Genomic DNA, 19,243 nt, shown 5'->3' on the forward strand with positions numbered 1-19,243 from the left:
TGTGTTTTTTGGTAAATTGTCGTATGGTGTGGCAGCGTCAGTGGACAAGAGCGCGGTTGCCTTTGCACACGTCTATTACCTGATTGATACGGGAAAGCTGGACCTGTTCAGTTTGAGAGTTCCAGATGTCACTTTTATTTAGTTAGGAAATTGTTTAATTCCTGCAATTAAACAGGTGACATTGTACTTATATATTTTGTAAGTAACTATTATCTGTAAATTGCATTCTTGTGTGTTTTGAGAACAAGTGGTTGTTCAATTAGTTTTAAATATTAAAAAGTCCTTAGTTTCCATCCCTCATCCTGGGATGAGGCAGACGGGAGGTGAGAATGTGGGTGGCGACAGAGCGAGAGTTCAGTAGCTTCGGGGAACCAGGAGGAGTAACATGTGGGAGATAAGTCTGTTTATTTCTTGTTGTGCCATAGTCATTATATCATATTAAGAGTAATGACAATACTTTCATTTATTGTATAAGTTAACTTAACCATCTGTGTTTTTATATTATACTGTCTTGAATATATATTTCTATATAATATTTTGTATCTATTCTTCAGTCCTAAAGGCAGATTTTTATTTATGTGCTCATTACTTATCAAGGGGTTATACTGGTGACGCGCTTTAGAGAGCAGCAGTGGTATCCCTAGACGTAATTAAAGCTTGGCTGCTGTAGGGTCACGAGCCGTAACGAACGATAGGTAACAGTGTTCACGTTGTATCTCCAGATCGTGTTCTTTTAATTCAAGCTGTTCCCACTCACGCTCACGTTTTAGGGCAGCTTGTTTTTCAGCGAGCTTAAGTTGAAGTTTGGTTTCCCGTTCCTTCCTTTGGAGAGCTTCCTTTTCAAAGGCATCTTGTTCTTTCAGACGTTCACGTTCGGCGTTGGCGAGTTCTAGCTTCAATTTTATTGCTGCCAAGGCGTTCTTGTCTGCAATTAAGTAATGTTCATGAGATTCAGGAGTAATAGCATCATTGTCTAATAAGTGGTCCAAGATGAGGTTATGCAAATCAGTTTTAGTGGCTCCATGTGGGGCTGTAAGGTGGTTCTCATTTACTAGAGTCAGCATCTCCGCCTTGATGGCACGAACTAGTGTGCTCACTTCATCGTTTGGATTCTGTCTAAATGTGGAAAGACGAAACATGGTGAATGATAGCAAATATATGCAAGAGAATACTCAGGTGGATGTACCAAAATATGAAATGTCAGAGACAGGATGACATGGCAACGGTAAACTATCCTGTTAAACTCAATAGTCAAGGTTACAATTAAGATAAAAAATGAAACTAAGCATTTCAAGGAAGTAGGGAATCTTGTACCCGGTACTCTATATGACGAGGATAAGGGCAAGAGGGATCCTACTTGAATGTTGAGCCGACTGTCTCGAAGGTAGTCCAAAAAGTGTAGGGGTCCCAACCTTACAGCATAGTCCGTGTGAGAGGAACTTTGGCCCTCTATATCCTCCTACATTCAGGTTGCAAAGATGTGGATGGACTTGACCCGAAGACAGACCAAAGTACCAGGGTACCAAAGGGGGTGATCTGTCTGAATGAGAACTCTCCTGTAGGGACGAGAATAAGCTGGAAACACAGGATATAGCAAAGATTATGGAACAACCAATCACGAGTATGACCGTGGCCACAAGACACCACGTAATCCAAAGTCATCCAACAATCATAAAATGCTACATCTCGAAAGCAAACAGTATGAAGCACCATTAAAATTAGTCAAAGAATAAGAGTTCTGAAAAATTAAATTTGTAATAAAGCCAAGTACAGTTACCACAACTTTAAGTGAAGGGTCTAGAAGCATTACCCGAGTGAGGCTCCTAGGGCAGGCCCCCAATTTGTGATGGTAAACGTTGGTGGTCGTGCAGTCTGTAATGCCAGTCACAAAATATTAAAAAAAAAAAAAAGTTAAACTGCAAAAGGTGTCTTCACAGTGTGATAAACTGTAGGATAAAGCAGAGGGAAAAAAACATTTAAAAATACTTTACTTTAAAAATAAATTAAACAAATTACAAAAAATATCCAGGCTTGGCTTTAATACAAAATATGCAAAACAAACAAGATGAATAATCAAATTTACGTTACGTTAAGGTGCAAAATAAAATATGGTGCGGAATACTGTGAGCTAGTCTGACTAAATCTGTTACCACACCGAGATGTGTCAACAGGTCTACTCAGCAAGAGCACTCAGGAGTAATCTGAATCTTGGAGAGCTTGGTAGCCCTATTTATACAGAATATCGGCCGGGCAGATGGCGCTGATGTCTTCTTTAACTAGGAACCAGCTCACTTGAAGTGCTTGTTTGCGAAGGCGTGGCCTCCCAGCGACCCAGGTGCAAGGTGGGGTGACGGGCTGTGAAGGGAGGAGACTGGTGGTATTGTCTAGATGTCTGGCAGTAGTTGTTGTTGTTCTTGGCTGCAGTTCTTTATTACATAGACGTGAATGAGTAGAATAGACGATAATGGAGTAGGCCGAATCTCTTCCTAGAGATTTTACCGTGACATAATAATAACAAAATGAGAGCCTTTCTCGTTTTGTGATTTGAACCAAAAATCATCGAACTTTTCCATATTTTTTTTCGTTTTGCAGTTTTTGTAAGAGATCATGAATAAGTGCCATGTGTACATGGTTGTTGTGGATACTAGCATAGTGTGTGTTGGTGCTGGTTCCCCGTGATGTTGGCGTGTGTTAGTGGTGGGGCGTTAATGGCTGTCAGTTCTCAATATCTTTGGCTTCATTCTTTCATATACAGCTCTCTCGCCCTCAGCTTTCCTGAGCTTAGGGCTCCTAACTTCCCCAAATGAGTTATAATGATATATTGCTTTAAGTGCATGTGTTGTTGATGCCCTTTTGGGCCTGAGTGTGAGACAGATGGAACCCATATTCCTGTTATAAATCAACATTCTGAGAATATTATTGCAATTCCGAACGTATGTTTGATTGAGAAATCTAATAAGACTTATATCTTGGTGCAGGTGAAGACAACTGGTGTTGATCACTGACCAACACCAGCTGGGAAGCCACCAAGTGGGCGTCACGCAGCAGGATACACACGCACCCTTCTCCACACCAGCAACCTATCGTGGTAACCCCCTGGTGCCAGTTACCACACCGGGCATCTCCAGGTACCCCTCCTGGTGCCAGTTACCACACCAGGCATCTCCAGGTAACCCCCCTGGTGCCAGTTACCACACCGGGCATCTCCAGGTACCCCTCCTGGTGCCAGTTACCACACCGGGCATCTCCAGGAACCCCCCTGGTGCCAGTTACCACACCGGGCATCTCCAGGTACCCCTCCTGGTGCCAGTTACCACACCGGGCATCTCCAGGAACCCCCCTGGTGCCAGTTACCACACCGGGCATCTCCAGGAACCCCCCTGGTGCCAGTTACCACACCGGGCATCTCCAGGAACCCCCCTGGTGCCAGTTACCACACCGGGCATCTCCAAGTCACACTCTTACCCTTCGGCCACTTATTAAAAACCCTCAAAATTACAAGCTGTCGAATTAGTGAACACTTCACTCCTGCAGCACGCTTAAACAAATTATTTCGTCACTGATTTTTTTTAATTAACCAACAATAATATGAGTATCGCAACACTCCTCTGAGAACTAAAGGGTGAGATCATTGCGAGCATGGCGGAGGATGGAGGCCTGAGGCGAGCGGCCGGCCAGGCCCTCCTCATGATAAGGGGAAGGATCCTGCAGGAACTACAGTACACACGAGGCTCTGGCCAAGAATCGCGAGGTGGCATCAAGAATGTAGAACAATATGTCGGTGGGGAAGAGAAAGAAAAGTTACATGGGGACGCAATATGTTGTGAAGAAATTATGGAAAACAAGACATTGGGTGCGAATAAGACCACGAGCAGCAAACTAGCAGATGTTAAGTGTAGTGAAAAGGGTGTTTCAACCGCCGAGAAACTAGCGAGGGTGGAGGAGAGAGTGTTGCCTGGTGGTGTGGAGGTAGGTGTAGTGGGCAGGTGGGCGAGTGAGACGCTGGCGAGGCTCCTGCAGGTGGTAGCCTCGTCCTCAGTGGCAGCGTCCCCCGGGTCTTCTCCTCCAGCTGATGATCACATCCTCGCCAACGCTCTTCTGGATTACTCCTGGCAGAAGCTCAATACAGGTAATCCAATTGTTTTTATTATTAAGATAATCTAAGGACAACTTTGTATTGTTAGGAGGAATAATTTACAAAACTCTTGCCCAGAATATTTCAGAAAACTCTTGCTCAGAATAATTCAGAAAACTCTTGCTCAGAATAATTTAAAAAAACACCGAATTACATCACTAACGATATTTAAAAAGTATAAAAATGATTTCTTATGATTTTTTAGAGAAAGTTGCAGGATGTTCGAGAAAAGTATTATCCAAAAATTTTGGTAGTAATAATTTGGCTATGTTGAGCCGAGGTGGGTAAACTTATCCACCTGCATCCACGCAAACAATATTTAAAATAAAAAAAAATCTGTTATGGAGAATAATGTAGATTTTGTTCTCCCTCCCCCCCACCCCACCCTAAAAAAAAAAGGAATTCAAAACATAATCTTTATATAGAAAACTATAGAAAATCATGAAATTTGTGGGAAAATAATGCACAAATTCTTATTACCATATATTGTGTATGTCAAGATGACGAAGACAAATTTACCAGTTTCCTTATTTTGGATGTGGGGAAAGTTGAGCAGATGCATGGTGGGTGTCGTGCTCAGTCACATTCGGTAGGTACATGTACAAAAGGTTTGACCATTGTGACGGTAACGCGTTGGTGTTCGGCTGTTTAAGGCTAGGGGTATGGCCTCGTCACATAGTTATTAAAAAAAATAGAAAAAACTGGAACTTCGTCTGTGGTAAGGTAAGGAGAAGACACACAAAACACAAGTAAACTTTAACAATGAAATTTTAATTACGTTAAATAAATCAAAACATGAAAAAATGGACAAACAAATTTGTATAATAAAATCAATCAATCAAAATAATAAGAATAATTAAATGACACAATGAAAAGTTACGTTAAGGCAAAATAACAGGAAGTGCAATACAAAATTAAAGGGAAGGTGCTGGAATATTGGCTTTAAGCTACCACCTCTCTCAGTACACGCTAACGTCTAGCCGGGAGGAGTGGTAACCACGAAAGCACTGAATATTCTGAGGTCTGAGGTCGTGGCGACCCCAGACATCAAGTAGTATGGGGGGGCGAGTGCAGGTGCAGCCAGACCGGCGACCAATCAGCGGAGCCGGTAGCGATCAACAGGTAGTTTGGCGGTTTGAGTCTGAACAGGTGTCTCTGGCTGCAACGTTTTGCGCTCTGGCAAACCGGAGCTGGTGTTGTTGTCGTTGTTGGACATTTCTTCCATAGTAGTTTTATATAATTTCAACGACGTAATTATGGAGGGAAGAGCAGGCTCAATCTCTTGAAGGAGATTATCGTCACAACTCTCCCCCGAAGCCTGCGGTTCTGGAAGAAGTACGTCGTTATGTGGTGGAGTAATGGGTGGAGTTGCTTCTACTTCATAAACTCTGGAGAGATCATGGGTTAAGATGTTGTCAGACTCTTGGTATAGCGTGTCTCCAGGTTGAATTTCTGCAGTTAGCAAGCCCATAGTAGAAGACGTTGAGATGAGAAGTGGGCGTGCTGCAGGAGGTGTAGGGTGGTGTGGTCCGTGTTGTTGGTGGACCGAGCACTTTTCAGGTGTGGAGTGAAGTGCTGAAGCTTCAGGATGAGGAAGAGTAGCTCCTTGCCAATTGTTCCGTAGATCCTTGTAGCAGTAGTCGCTGACAGGTGTATTCTTCTCGCCTCGTTGCTGCATCACGACACCACCAACGTCGGTACCATTGGCGTCGACATGGAGGATGAAGGGCTTATCTGACGAGGTGAGAGTGGAATTAGAAGAGGGCAAAGGAGCACGATTATTATCCTGAAAGCATTTGGGAAGATCATTAAGGATTTCGGAATTAGAAAGCGCTGACTCCTTGTCAGTGCTTTCGGGAGGAGAAGCTGGGATGGTCTCACTGTGGATGTAGGGTTCTGTGAAGGTAGAACAATTAGTCAAGACAGTGGGAGGAGTACCATTATATTGCTTCAGGAGGTTGACGTGGCACAGCTGGGTCTTCCGCCGCCTATCTGGAGTCTCTATTACGTAGTTGTTATTATTCCTGCACTCTTTGACGCAGTAGGGTCCTGAAAATCTGTTTTGTAAAGGTGAACCTGGGATAGGGAAATAGGCAAGGACGAAGTCTCCCGGCTTGAATTTTCTTACTTTGCTGGTCTGGTCGTAATGAGTCTTCATTCTCACCTGGGCTTTCAATAGATTATCATGGGCAAAGCGGTGGACTCTCTCTAGAATGTGTTGAAGGTTTTGAAGAAACTGGGGCACATTCTGATGCTCACTGAAGGTGGCATCTCTGAGAGAGTCTTTGAAAGCCTTAAGGGGAGTACGGCACTTACGGCCGTAGAGCATCTCATAAGGAGATACTCCTAGGGACTCATTGGGGAGACTTCTGAAAATACACATTATAAGGTCAATCTGCTTATCCCAATCCTTCGAGGTTTCACTACAAAACTTTTCAAGAGTGCTTTGATGGTCTGATGACTACGTTCAAGAGAACCCTGTGAAGCAGGATGATAGGGGCTGGACAATACCTGTTTGATGTTGAACTCCTCCAGTGTCCTTTTGAAGAGATCACTGGTGAAGTTGGTACCACAGTCACTTTGAAACTCCCTGGGAAATCCGTATTGAGTGAAGATCTTCAATAGATGTTTTATAACTGTAGCAGCCGTGATGTTCTTCACTGGAACTGCTATGGGAAATCTGGTGGTAGGACACAGGATGGTTAGGATGTAGGCGTTACCTGAACTGGTCCGAGGTAAAGGACCAACACAGTCTATTATGAGTCTGTGGAAAGGTTCCGCAGGCACCTGTATGGGAATCAGTGGTGCTCTGGGAATGGAGACGTTCGGTTTGCCTGCCATCTGACATGTATGACACTGTTTTACGTACTGTTTGACGTTATTTACCATACCTGGCCAGTAGTAGTCTTGACGAATCCCATGGTAAGTCTTGTTGAAGCCGTAGTGGGAGAATGCTCCGTGGGCCAGGTGTAGAATAGTGGGCCACAGGCTGGTGGGAATCACAAGTTGTTCGATGTTGGCCCAATCGTCCTCCTCCTTCAGTTTACTGGGTCTATATCTGCGGTAGAGCAAGTCGTTCTCTAGGAAGAACCCAGGAATACTGTCGGGTTGAGTCTCAGCCTGGAAAAACAATGGTGTTAAAGTAAGATCTTCCCTCTGCAACTTACGGAACTCCAACTTGGTCAGATGCGGGGGTAGTTTCTGAGGGTCTTGAGGGACAGCGGTAGCAGTAGAGTCAGCTGGCTGTGGACGTGCGGCTTGTGCACGGGTGGTCACGAGAACCGGAGGAGAAACTTCATCACTCTCTTGAACTTCTGCTGGAACATACTCTAGAATAGGGTTTATTGGCACAGAGTTACACACCTGGGGTTTGTCCATGACGATCAGGTTGGTCGGTTGCAGGTCTTCTGCCAAGTCGTTGCCTAGGAGAAGTTGCACTCCAGGCATGGGAAAAGGCTTTTCCCTGACGGCGACTTGGACTTCCCCGTTCACGTAGGGACAATCCAGGTGGACTCTGGCGAGAGGGTATGGAGTGGTAGCAGTGAGGTCAGTGATGAAGACAGTTTCTCCGGTGTAGACGATGTTGGGCACAGCCGACTTCAAGATGATCGATTGTAGAGCCGCTGTGTCCCTCAAGATCTTCAATTTGAAACGTCCCTCCGGATTTGAACCGTTGGCAGAGACAGTTCCAGTATACAGGTGGTTACTGAAAAGAGAAAGATCATTAACATCAACACCAACATTCATCACAGGCTTACCGGACTTAGGAGGAGTTGGTTTGGGTCTTTGTTGGTCAGTGGTTCCCTTGTATTGAGACTTACCACACTTGTCTATGGTATGTCCATAGAGTCTACAATACTTGCAGTACAGTTGTGAACCAGCTTGATCGGGGCTCACCTTCTCGTAACTGTACCACGACTTCTTACTGGAGGATGGTTCGGGTGTCAGCCGGTGGATGAGGCTGTAAGTGTCAGCCGACTTAGCACACTTCAGGTAGTCGGTTTCTTCTTTATCTGCTAAGTAGAGGCGGACAGGAGGCGGCACACGTCTCAAGAATTCTTCAACAAGCATCAGGTTGACGAGTTCTGTAAAAGTAGAGACATGTGCTGCTTCCAGCCATTTCATGAAATACCTCCGTTTCGTGTTAGCAAACTCAAGGAAGGTAGTGGTACTTGCCTTCAGGTGGTCACGGAATTTCCTTCTATAACTTTCGGTGGAAAGTAGGTAGGCGTCTAACACTGCTTGTTTCAGAGTGTAGTAGTCATTCTCAGACGCCAAAGTACTGAGTGTGACTGCAGCTCTACCTGTAAGATGGACTCTGAGAAGTGTGGCCCATTGGTCGACAGGCCAACTGAGTTGATTAGCAAGGGTTTCAAAGGTGAAGAACACATCAACTTCTGCTTCTACAAAGGATGGCATTAACTTACTTGCATGCGATATATTAAAACTGACGGGAAGATTGGCAGTAGCTTGCTGGCGTTTAACGAGGTGGGAAGTTTCCAACGTGTATTCTCGTTGACGACACTCAAGAGCCAGAGTAGCTTGTTGCTTGTCATGTTCACGTTGCATTTCCAACTCGCGTTGTTTGGTTTCAAGCCGTATGCGTTCCCGCTCCTGGAGTAAGGCAATCTCACGTTCTTGTTCTTCCCTTCGTATGGCAGCTGCTTCCCTTTGCTGCTCACGCTCAATCTTGGCCAGTTCCAATTGGAGTTTCATCGTTGCCAAATCAGTTTTTCCTGCAATATAGTAAGTTTCATGAGTTTCAGAGTCTATCTTACCTTGCTCTAAATAGTAATCCAGCAACAGGTTGTGTAGGTCATTTTTGTTGGCTTGGTAGGGAACTTCTAGTTGATACTCATGTGCAAGAGTTTGTAATTCAGTCTTCTTGGCACGACTTAAAGTCCCTATTTCACCTGCTGGATTTGTACGGAAAGCTTGGAGACGAAACATGGTGAAATTAGCAAATAAAGGTACACGAATATTCAATAGTGAATGTCAGAAACAGGACAACGTGGCAACTGATACCTATCCTGTGAGATCTTTAACAATTAAAGTTAAGTAAAAGATAAATGATTAAATTAAATCAAGGGCGCAGGAAATCTTGTACCCGGTACTCATGTAAGAGGATAAGGGCAAGAAAATCCTACTAACAAATGAAACAGAGTTTCGAAAACAAATGAAACAGTTAATTGTCTCAAAAGTAAAATTGGTAGTCCAAGGATGTAGGCATACCTTGCCAAGTCTCTATAGGACATAAAGCAAGTTTTTCCTACTGAATTTAATATGATACTTACAGAATTAGCGAACTTTTGTGCTCTGAAAAAGTAAGCTAATTCCCTACCGTTGTATGTATCATCATCTCTGACTGACGTGTAGGGGTGCGAGGTGTCAACTGGTGACGAGAACTGCTGCTGAGGTCCCAATTCAGCAACTAAAGTTCGAGCTAGAGGAACTATGGCCCTCTTTGTCCTCCTACAGTCAGATTGCAGAAGATTGGGTACTCTTGACCCGGGGCAGACCACAGTACCAGGGTACCAATATGATGATCTGTCAAAATGAGAAATATTCAAGGGACATAGATGGTAAACACGAGTAATAACACGGAGGGAGAGATGACCAATTAAGAGTATGACTGCGGCCTACAGTCACCACGTAATCCAAAGTTGTCTCACCTTCACCATATGTTACTCTCGTAATGCACAATACACCGCACCTTATAAAAAATGAAATTGAATATGAAAAATAGTAAAGCTACGTTAACAAAGTTAAATACGCTTACCATAAATTACCACTTGGCACCAGTACCTGAGTGAAGCTCCTAGGACAGGCCCCCATATAACTTGTGACGGTAACGCGTTGGTGTTCGGCTGTTTAAGGCTAGGGGTATGGCCTCGTCACATAGTTATAAAAAAAAATAGAAAAAACTGGAACTTCGTCTGTGGTAAGGTAAGGGGAAGACACACAAAACACAAGTAAACTTTAACAATGAAATTTTAATTACGTTAAATAAATCAAAACATGAAAAAATGGACAAACAAATTTGTATAATAAAATCAATCAATCAAAATAATAAGAATAATTAAATGACACAATGAAAAGTTACGTTAAGGCAAAATAACAGGAAGTGCAATACAAAATTCAAGGGAAGGTGCTGGAATATTGGCTTTAAGCTACCACCTCTCTCAGTACACGCTAACGTCTAGCCGGGAGGAGTGGTAACCACGAAAGCACTGAATATTCTGAGGTCTGAGGTCGTGGCGACCCCAGACATCAAGTAGTATGGGGGGGCGAGTGCAGGTGCAGCCAGACCGGCGACCAATCAGCGGAGCCGGTAGCGATCAACAGGTAGTTTGGCGGTTTGAGTCTGAACAGGTGTCTCTGGCTGCAACGTTTTGCGCTCTGGCAAACCGGAGCTGGTGTTGTTGTCGTTGTTGGACATTTCTTCCATAGTAGTTTTATATAATTTCAACGACGTAATTATGGAGGGAAGAGCAGGCTCAATCTCTTGAAGGAGATTATCGTCACACCATATAAATATATACATATATTACAAATAGTAGAGACAACAAGGAATAAAGACGGTAAATCACAAATAGGGGAGCAGACCTCTACACCACAAACCCAACATGGAGGTATGTGACAACTGCTTTAAAACACTTCAGACGAGTATTGTAGGGATTGTATGTAACATTTGTAACACAAGATTTCACTTGAGTTGTACGAAATTACCTACACACTATGCAAAAAAAAAAAAAGGTACCTACTGGATGTCACATTGATAGACTGTTATGGGAAAACATCGCTAAATTAATGTATAACATTCCTGAAGCATATAGGCTACCATTCACAGAAAAAACTACCAGAAATGTATGCAGATTATGTAAAAATAACAATGAATACGGAACACAACCCAGGGATTGATAGTTTAGAGAGGCAAATTAGCAGTGTGGAAGGACATTGTGTCGAGGTATGTAAAAACGATGGCAATATTGAAGAGCCAACCGGTAATATGAATAATGAGAGCAAAAAATGAGAATGATGAGAACAAAACAAAGAGGAGAGCAATACTGAGAAGGAATGCGGAAATGAAAAAATAGCAAAAAACACAAGACAACCCCAAAACCGAGATGGCCAAGGCATGCACAGGTATAAACAACCTGAATAAAATCACAAATTAATATATTTGGAAATATTATGCAAAGGGAATGTCCAGATATGGGTCCAAAGGCATAGAATACACATTCATGCATCCCTGAAAATGCCGAAACATATTAGGTAGAGGCAAATGTCGTTTTGGAACAAATTGCAAATATTTCCACCCTGAACTATGCAAACTCAATTAAAGAGAGAAAATGCTATGATTTTTAATGCCCTGATTTCCACATGAGAGGTACACACCGCTATAAAAGAGAGGAAGTCCAATATAGTAACCCTGGAAGTTTTTTAGAGGCAGGCAGAAACAGAGACAGGAACAGACAGGCAGAAACGTTGCAGGAGTACGGATGGGGAGGGAGAAATTCCGAAGACAGGATTTAAATTTGTCATCAAACGCGCACATTCTACACCGCCCCAACTCCACACATACTACCACACTCCCCAGTACCACTACCAAAACTGGACGAACTATTGCCAAAACAGCACACCCTGGTTCAGGGTGGAGAGGAGGGAGAACACACACTTTTGGAACTTCCAAAAGCCTTCAGAAGTGACACACAATATGGAAAATCATTAATATTTGCAAACATACAAGGCCTAAAGTCAAAATCAAGAAATATAGTTAAGTTTATAAATGGCCTTCTAGTAGAGTTAAGCTCAGCATTTGGGGCAGTCACGGAAACTCAAACGAAAGATTACACGGAGAGTGAAATCTGGATTCCAAATTATAATTTATATAGATGTGATAGAGAAACTAGGTCAAATGGAAGAGTAGGTCTGTATATTAAAGAGGAACTGGTATGCACAGAGCTACTAAGCTCGACCAATGAGGTGGAAGAGGTACTTTGAATCAAGGTAGAAAAATAAACCCAATTATTATTCTAATATATATAAACCGCCAGTTACAACGGTTGAGAAATTCACAGAGCAGATTCACAAAATAGAGAACATCCTTGATAATCCAGCAAACCCATTTTGCTAGGGGTCTACTTCCCAAGGTTGTGAATCGTGGATTGTCAGGACGTCAGTAGTTCCTTTGTCACAGAATCGCGAGAAGTATATTGTGCGAGCACGTGTGTATTCTTAAGGTAGGCTGGTACGTGTTAGCGTCTCAACTGCCATGTGCACAATGGCCTGGACGCCGCGGCTGGGGACGCTTCCACTATCACGGTTCAAATTTCTATATTTTCGACTTACAGAAAATCCGAGCTTCATTCTCTATCAATTAATTACGTTCAGTCATAGAGAATACTTTTTTGTGGTAATTAAACTCTAGACTGAAAGTTTTAGTTATTCACAAGAGTAAATAACACACGTAAATCGTGAATTTGCTTACGCATCAACATCCCATTCTCTCTGGCATGTTGCTAAATTCGTTCTCTGTGAAAAGTTAGTAAATTAGTAATGTTAATATATTCCTGAGATAACCGTTTTAACTTGGTACGCTAGGGGTTAGTAAATTAAGTGTCGAAATTTCTGACACGTTCAAATCCAGAGACCCCTCAGCAATGCTAATGCTATTTAAATCACTGGTGCTTTCCCGTCATGAGTATTGATCGGTACTCACTTTCCCTTTCAGAGCGAGAGAGATCTCCGAATTATAGGGAATACAGAGAACATATACGGCACGCATAGAAACGATTAAACATCTAAATTATTGGGACCGTCTCAAAGCTCTCATCATGTACTTTTTGAAAAGGAGACGAGAGGCGTATCTAATAATATATACATGGAAGATACTTGAAGGCCAGGTCCCAAATTTGCACAGTAGAATAACAACATACTGGAACGAAAAATACGGAAGGAAATGCAGAACCAGTGAAGAGTAGAGATGCCATAGGCACAATCGGAGAACACTGTCTGATCATCAGAGGGCCACAGCTGTTCAACACCCTCCCAGCAAGCATTAGAAATGTTGCTGAAACGAAGGTGGATGTATTCAAGAGGCATTTAGATAAGTTCTTGCAAGAGGTACCGGACCAACCAGGCTGTAGTGGATATGTGGGCCTGCGGGCCGTACCAAACTTCAGCCTGTTGGACCAAGTTATCACAAGTCGAGCCTGGCCCTGGGCCAGGCTCGTGGAGTAGAAGAATTCCCAGAACACTCTCCAGGTGTCCAGGGTGCACATTGTCATGTGAGCACTGAGGGTGTGGGTAACTTTTCACATGACTATTAGTTTACCAGAGACCTCCGGCAACTAGAGGCAACAACCATTCCTCAGCTGACTTCTATTTACCTTACCCAGATGTGAAAGCCCCATGAGATGGTAGGCACAGCATGAGCTTAATTGATATGTCATGTTCAAAGTTGCGAGTTTCAATGCAAAAATCTGTTCAACAATAGCTTACTGAGCAACTATTTATGGATAAATCTCTCAGGGGTACATACCGCTGCTATCAAAGCATCATGATCACTAGTAACCCTCCAGGTTCACCAGAGGTTTCAGCCTATCTAACACAGCTGTGTAGTTTTATTTCCCCATTTTCGGGCACTGGAAGCCTATAAAGTTTATCGAGGCCCACCTAGGGTAGCTATTGACCATACCCAAGATGCAACCCACAACAGTCGTCTAACTCCCTGGTATTTATTTACTGCTAGGTAAACAGAGGCATTTTATATAAGGAAATGCGCTCAAACATTTTACAATGCCCAGGAATCTAATTCAGGTTAAATCAGTTGTGAGCCGACAACACTAATCACTGCTGCAGGTTTGTGTAACTAACTAATGGTTGTTATGAGGTTTCGTATTACCATTTGAAAAAATTGTGTTCTATTATTGTTTAGAAAAAATGTATGTAGTTTGCTGCTAAATATACATATAGGCGTCCCAATTAATAGCAATGTGAAGCAGGATAAGAAAACACAATTAGGATTTAGAAATATAAACTCTTAGTACAGTGGGTCTGGAAGAGTCAAAGTCTCAGGATAAGAGGATTAAACACCTAGAGGAGTTTAATAAGGGGTTTAAATTCCCATAAGTTAAATGCTGAGAATGTAGGGAGAACTAATATTTGGGTGGCACTACAAGATGTCCTGATGGTGACTGCTTCCCGAGTGTGGGTTGGGTAAGCCTGGGTGCATATGTATACTTATGCAAACTTTGACGAAATGTTTCTATAATGAAATTTTCTCCTGAAGGTCACTGGAAAGATGTTGATCTTTCTTGGAGGTGGGTGTTCACCTGGGGCAGTTTAGCATTGGTGGGCCTCCTCTTGCTGCGTCTCCAAGTTGCGTCTGGTGCTCATTCAGCCTCACACACCAGTGCCTACCTGGCAGCAGCTGATGTGGTGCGGGCATGTGACCGCGGACTGCTGATGGGCGCTCCTGTCGACGACAACCCTCTCCATTCCACAGCTGCCGCTCTAAATACTTACGCTCGGCTGGCGAGGGCTGGAGCAGCTGAAGACGAAGGTGAAGATGGTGCCTCCATCACTCAACAGGATGCCGCCAGCGTGACAAGTCCGCTCCCTTCGGTTCACTGTCCACCTCTGGACAGATTCTTGCTGCACTACATGACCGCTGGAGTGCCCGTTAAGCTGCTTGGTGTTGTCGACCACTGGCCTGCCCTCAACTTGTGGAATATACCTTATCTTCGACAAATCGCTGGGGCGCGCATTGTGCCCGTAGAGGTGGGTGCTCGCTACACCGACCTCACTTGGTCCCAAGCACTAATGACCCTAGACGACTACCTTACAACATATGTGACGCACCACACTCCCAGCACTCCGATCGGCTACCTTGCCCAGCACCAGCTGCTGGACCAGGTGCCACAGCTGCAAGACGACATCTTGGTGCCTGACTATTGCCATCTGGGCGAGGACCCTCCCCGCCTGCACGCCTGGCTGGGGCCACGGGGCACTGTCAGTCCACTACACCATGACCCAGACCACAACATTCTTGTTCAGGTTAGTTAACAACATGATAATTCTCATCTGCAGTGGTATCAGCAGGTCTGAAGCAGCTGGCGATGACACTTGACAAATAAATTATATCTATTCAGCAAGTCTGACTTTCCGAGCATCATGCAGTGTTTATTTTGGCAAATAATATCTTTAACGAAGTTAGTAAATATACAGACGCTACATTATTACTTCATTTAACTACACCGATGCTGGTTATCTCTCTCGTGACTAACTTTGACTATGCTGGTAGTGGATACATATATATATATATATATATATATATATATATATATATATATATATATATATATATATATATATATATATATATATATATATATATATATGTCGTACCTAGTAGCCAGAACGCACTTCTCAGCCTACTATGCAAGGTCCGATTTGTCTAATAGGCCGAGTGATTTTCTTTATTTTCAATAAATTGTTTCCAATTAGTTTTTTAAATTATTATTATTATATTATATTAAGGACATAAATTATTGACTTAATTGTGTTAAGGTTAGGTTAAGATTAGGTAGGGTTGGTTAGGTTCCGTCATATATCTACGTTAGTTTTAACTCATAGATATTCTACACACCAACATAGAGGTTCCCCACACCAACATAGATGTTGCACTCACCAACATAGAGGTTCCACTCACCAACATAGAGGTTCCATACACCAACATAGATGTTCCAGACACCAACATAGAGGTTCCACACACTAGCACGACAGGTAAGATGTGATAATCGTCTCTGTTTTGACAGGTGATGGGTTATAAGTACATTCGCTTGTACGGGGAGGAGCAGAGTGGCCTGGTGTACCCTCACGCGGACCCCTTGCTGGCCAACACCTCCCAGGCCGACGTGGAGGGCCCCCTGGAGGAGTGGCCACTCCTGCAGCGGGCCCAGTACCATGACCTGGTGCTGGGTCCCGGCGAGGCTCTGTACATCCCACCTCGCTGTTGGCACTACGTCAGGTCGCTCTCTACCTCCTTCTCCGTCTCCTTCTGGTGGACCTGAGAGGCCTGACCTGCTGCTGACAAGATGAAACAGGTGTTATTAAGTCTCGTGTCCTTGTTGATGATGATGATGCTTGTATTCACATGTTGACTTATATGGTGTCATTTAGTTGCATGTAATTCTCAATAAAATTTGAACATGCCTCAGTTTTTTATCATTATTAAGTCATATGAGACACGGTAGTGTTGTACGGTGTTTCCTTAAAAATAAATTTTAAAAATTAGTTTTGGGTAGGTTATGGACTTGCAATGATAACGAGCCACATTTTTTGTGCGTGTATTGGATACCAGTTTTATCAGGCGATTTGTATGTGCTGTTATCTCTCCCTCCCTCACCATGGGACCACTGATAACGTCTGCTCTCTCTTCATGAGCCAGCTAGTGACTCCCATTCCCTGTATGGGATGGATAGTAACTCCCCTTTCTCCTAGATGGTCCCGGCTAGTACCTCGTCCTCCCTCTTACCTTACCAGCAGTAGCTGGTAAGTCTTCCCTTTACATAGGCAGCGTGGTAATACCCTTCCTCTAAATGGCCCAAATTGTAATTACCATTTACCATCCACCAGGTGATGGTAGGTGGCAAGTTCCGCTCCCTTTATCAGGGGGAGGTGCTCGTCTCGCGGGCACCTCCCCCCGGGACGGGGGTTGTGCCCCCCCCCCCCGTTTGTTCTTTTGTTCAAAATCGCTGTTTCAAAATAGGCTTTTCATGTGATGGAAATCTTCAAAAAATTTTACCGATTGTTTTGAAATTTTGACACAGCGTTGCATTCGAAAAGGAGCATGTTTTTATGTATCTACTATATACATGCCTCACCTGTGACAGGATTTTTTTTTTAAATAGTGCCATCTGTTGGACGTAAGAGCAACATACGCTGTTATCTACTAAAGTTCTTCACCAATTGCTTTAAAATTTTGACACAACGTTCCAATCGAATACACGCATGTTTTTATAAATCTACTATATAGCTGCCACACCTGTGACAGGTAAAAACATGTTTTTTTTTTTTTAAACAGCACCATCTGTTGCACATAAGAGCAACCCATGCTATACTAAATATGTTAAGATTTCATTTCAATGTTTCTGATTGCACTGGTAAAGTTAATTTTCATAGATTTCGATTTATTTTCATTCTGATTTCATTATTTTGTGTGACATTGTGTTGGAATAGAACTGTGTAGTTTACCATAGCGTTCATTTCGTGAGTATTGTTTATTTTTATTTTTATTTTTTATCATTTCGTTTCTTTAACTGTTCTTTTTTTTCAGTGATGGGAACATCAGATCATTTGATGTTCCCAATTTTCTGATGGGAGTACCAGATCATTTGGAAATGCATCGGACAAGGGAATAGGGAATGGTGGGGAGGACGAAGGAACGGGAGTGAGGGATGGTGGGGAGGACGAGGGGACAGGGTAAGGGGTAATGGTGGGGAGGACGAATGGATGGGGGAGTTGGGGATGGTGGGGATGAGGGGATGAGGGATTGGAGAATGGCGGAGAGGACAAGGGGACAGGGGAGGGGGGAATGGTAGTGAGGATGATGGACGGGGGTGTGGGAGATAGTGGGGAGGACGAGGGAACAGTGGAATGGGGAATGGTGGAGAGGACGAGGGGATGGTGGGGAGGACAAAGGACAGGGGAGTGAGGAATGGTTGGGAGGACGAGGGGACCGGGGGAATGGTGGAAGGACGTGGAGACAGGGATAGGTTGCTGTGTCCATGCGTTGCTGAGCCACAGCAACGCGTGGCCGGGTACAGCTAGTGTGTGTGTGTGTTTACTAGTTGTGTTTTTACGGGGGTTGAGCTTTGCTCTTTCGGCCCGCCTCTCAACTGTCAATCAACTGTTTACTAACTACTTTTTTTTTTTTTTTTTTTTTTTTTTTTTTTTTTCCACACCACACACACACACACACCCCAGGAAGCAGCCCGTGACAGCTGACTAACTCCCAGGTACCTATTTACTGCTAGGTAACAGGGGCATTCAGGGTGAAAGAAACTTTGCCCATTTGTTTCTGCCTCGTGCGGGAATCGAACCCGCGCCACAGAATTATGAATCCTGCGCGCTATCCACCAGGCTACGAGGCCCCCCCTGTGTGTGTGTGTGTGTGTGTGTGTACTCACCTAGTTGTACTCACCTAGTTGTGTTTGCGGGGGTTGAGCTCTGGCTCTTTGGTCCCGCCTCTCAACCGTCAATCAACAGGTGTACAGATTCATGAGCCTATCGGGCTCTGTCATATCTACACTTGAAACTGTGTATGGAGTCAGCCTCCACCACATCACTTCCTAATGCATTCCATTTGTCAACCACTCTGACACTAAAAAAGTTCTTTCTAATATCTCTGTGGCTCATTTGGGCACTCAGTTTCCACCTGTGTCCCCTTGTGCGTGTTCCCCTTGTGTTAAATAGACTGTCTTTATCTACCCTATCAATCCCCTTCAGAATCTTGAATGTGGTGATCATGTCCCCCCTAACTCTTCTGTCTTCCAGCGAAGTGAGGTTTAATTCCCGTAGTCTCTCCTCGTAGCTCATACCTCTCAGCTCGGGTACTAGTCTGGTGGCAAACCTTTGAACCTTTTCCAGTTTAGTCTTATCCTTGACTAGATATGGACTCCATGCTGGGGCTGCATACTCCAGGATTGGCCTGACATATGTGGTATACAAAGTTCTGAATGATTCTTTACACAAGTTTCTGAATGCCGTTCGTATGTTGGCCAGCCTGGCATATGCCGCTGATGTTATCCGCTTGATATGTGCTGCAGGAGACAGGTCTGGCGTGATATCAACCCCCAAGTCTTTTTCCTTCTCTGACTCCTGAAGAATTTCCTCTCCCAGATGATACCTTGTATCTGGCCTCCTGCTCCCTACACCTATCTTCATTACATTACATTTGGTTGGGTTAAACTCTAACAACCATTTGTTCGACCATTCCTTCAGCTTGTCTAGGTCTTCTTGAAGCCTCAAACAGTCCTCTTCTGTTTTAATCCTTCTCATAATTTTAGCATCGTCCGCAAACATTGAGAGAAATGAATCGAT

At 43.7% G+C, this 19,243-nt stretch overlaps 1 protein-coding gene across 4 annotated transcripts in view; it reads left to right on the forward strand.

The window, feature by feature from the left end:
• The window catches only part of LOC123757638 (bifunctional peptidase and arginyl-hydroxylase JMJD5), a 296,441-nt gene that overhangs the window by 252,346 nt on the left and 24,852 nt on the right, over positions 1-19,243 (forward strand). For 3 of the 4 annotated variants that reach the window (XM_045741509.2, XM_069329516.1, XM_045741524.2), the window contains 3 exons: positions 2,979-4,129; positions 14,430-15,196; positions 15,958-16,245. In XM_045741509.2, coding sequence (XP_045597465.1) covers positions 3,640-4,129; positions 14,430-15,196; positions 15,958-16,212 — 1,512 coding nt within the window. In that variant the 5' untranslated portion in view covers positions 2,979-3,639 and the 3' untranslated portion in view covers positions 16,213-16,245. The remainder of the gene's footprint in view (positions 1-2,978; positions 4,130-14,429; positions 15,197-15,957; positions 16,246-19,243) is intronic. The other variant, XM_069329517.1, reaches the window with a different exon arrangement.

The sequence above is a fragment of the Procambarus clarkii genome, chromosome 22, assembly GCF_040958095.1.
Source record: "Procambarus clarkii isolate CNS0578487 chromosome 22, FALCON_Pclarkii_2.0, whole genome shotgun sequence".
Lineage (NCBI taxonomy): Eukaryota > Metazoa > Arthropoda > Malacostraca > Decapoda > Cambaridae > Procambarus > Procambarus clarkii.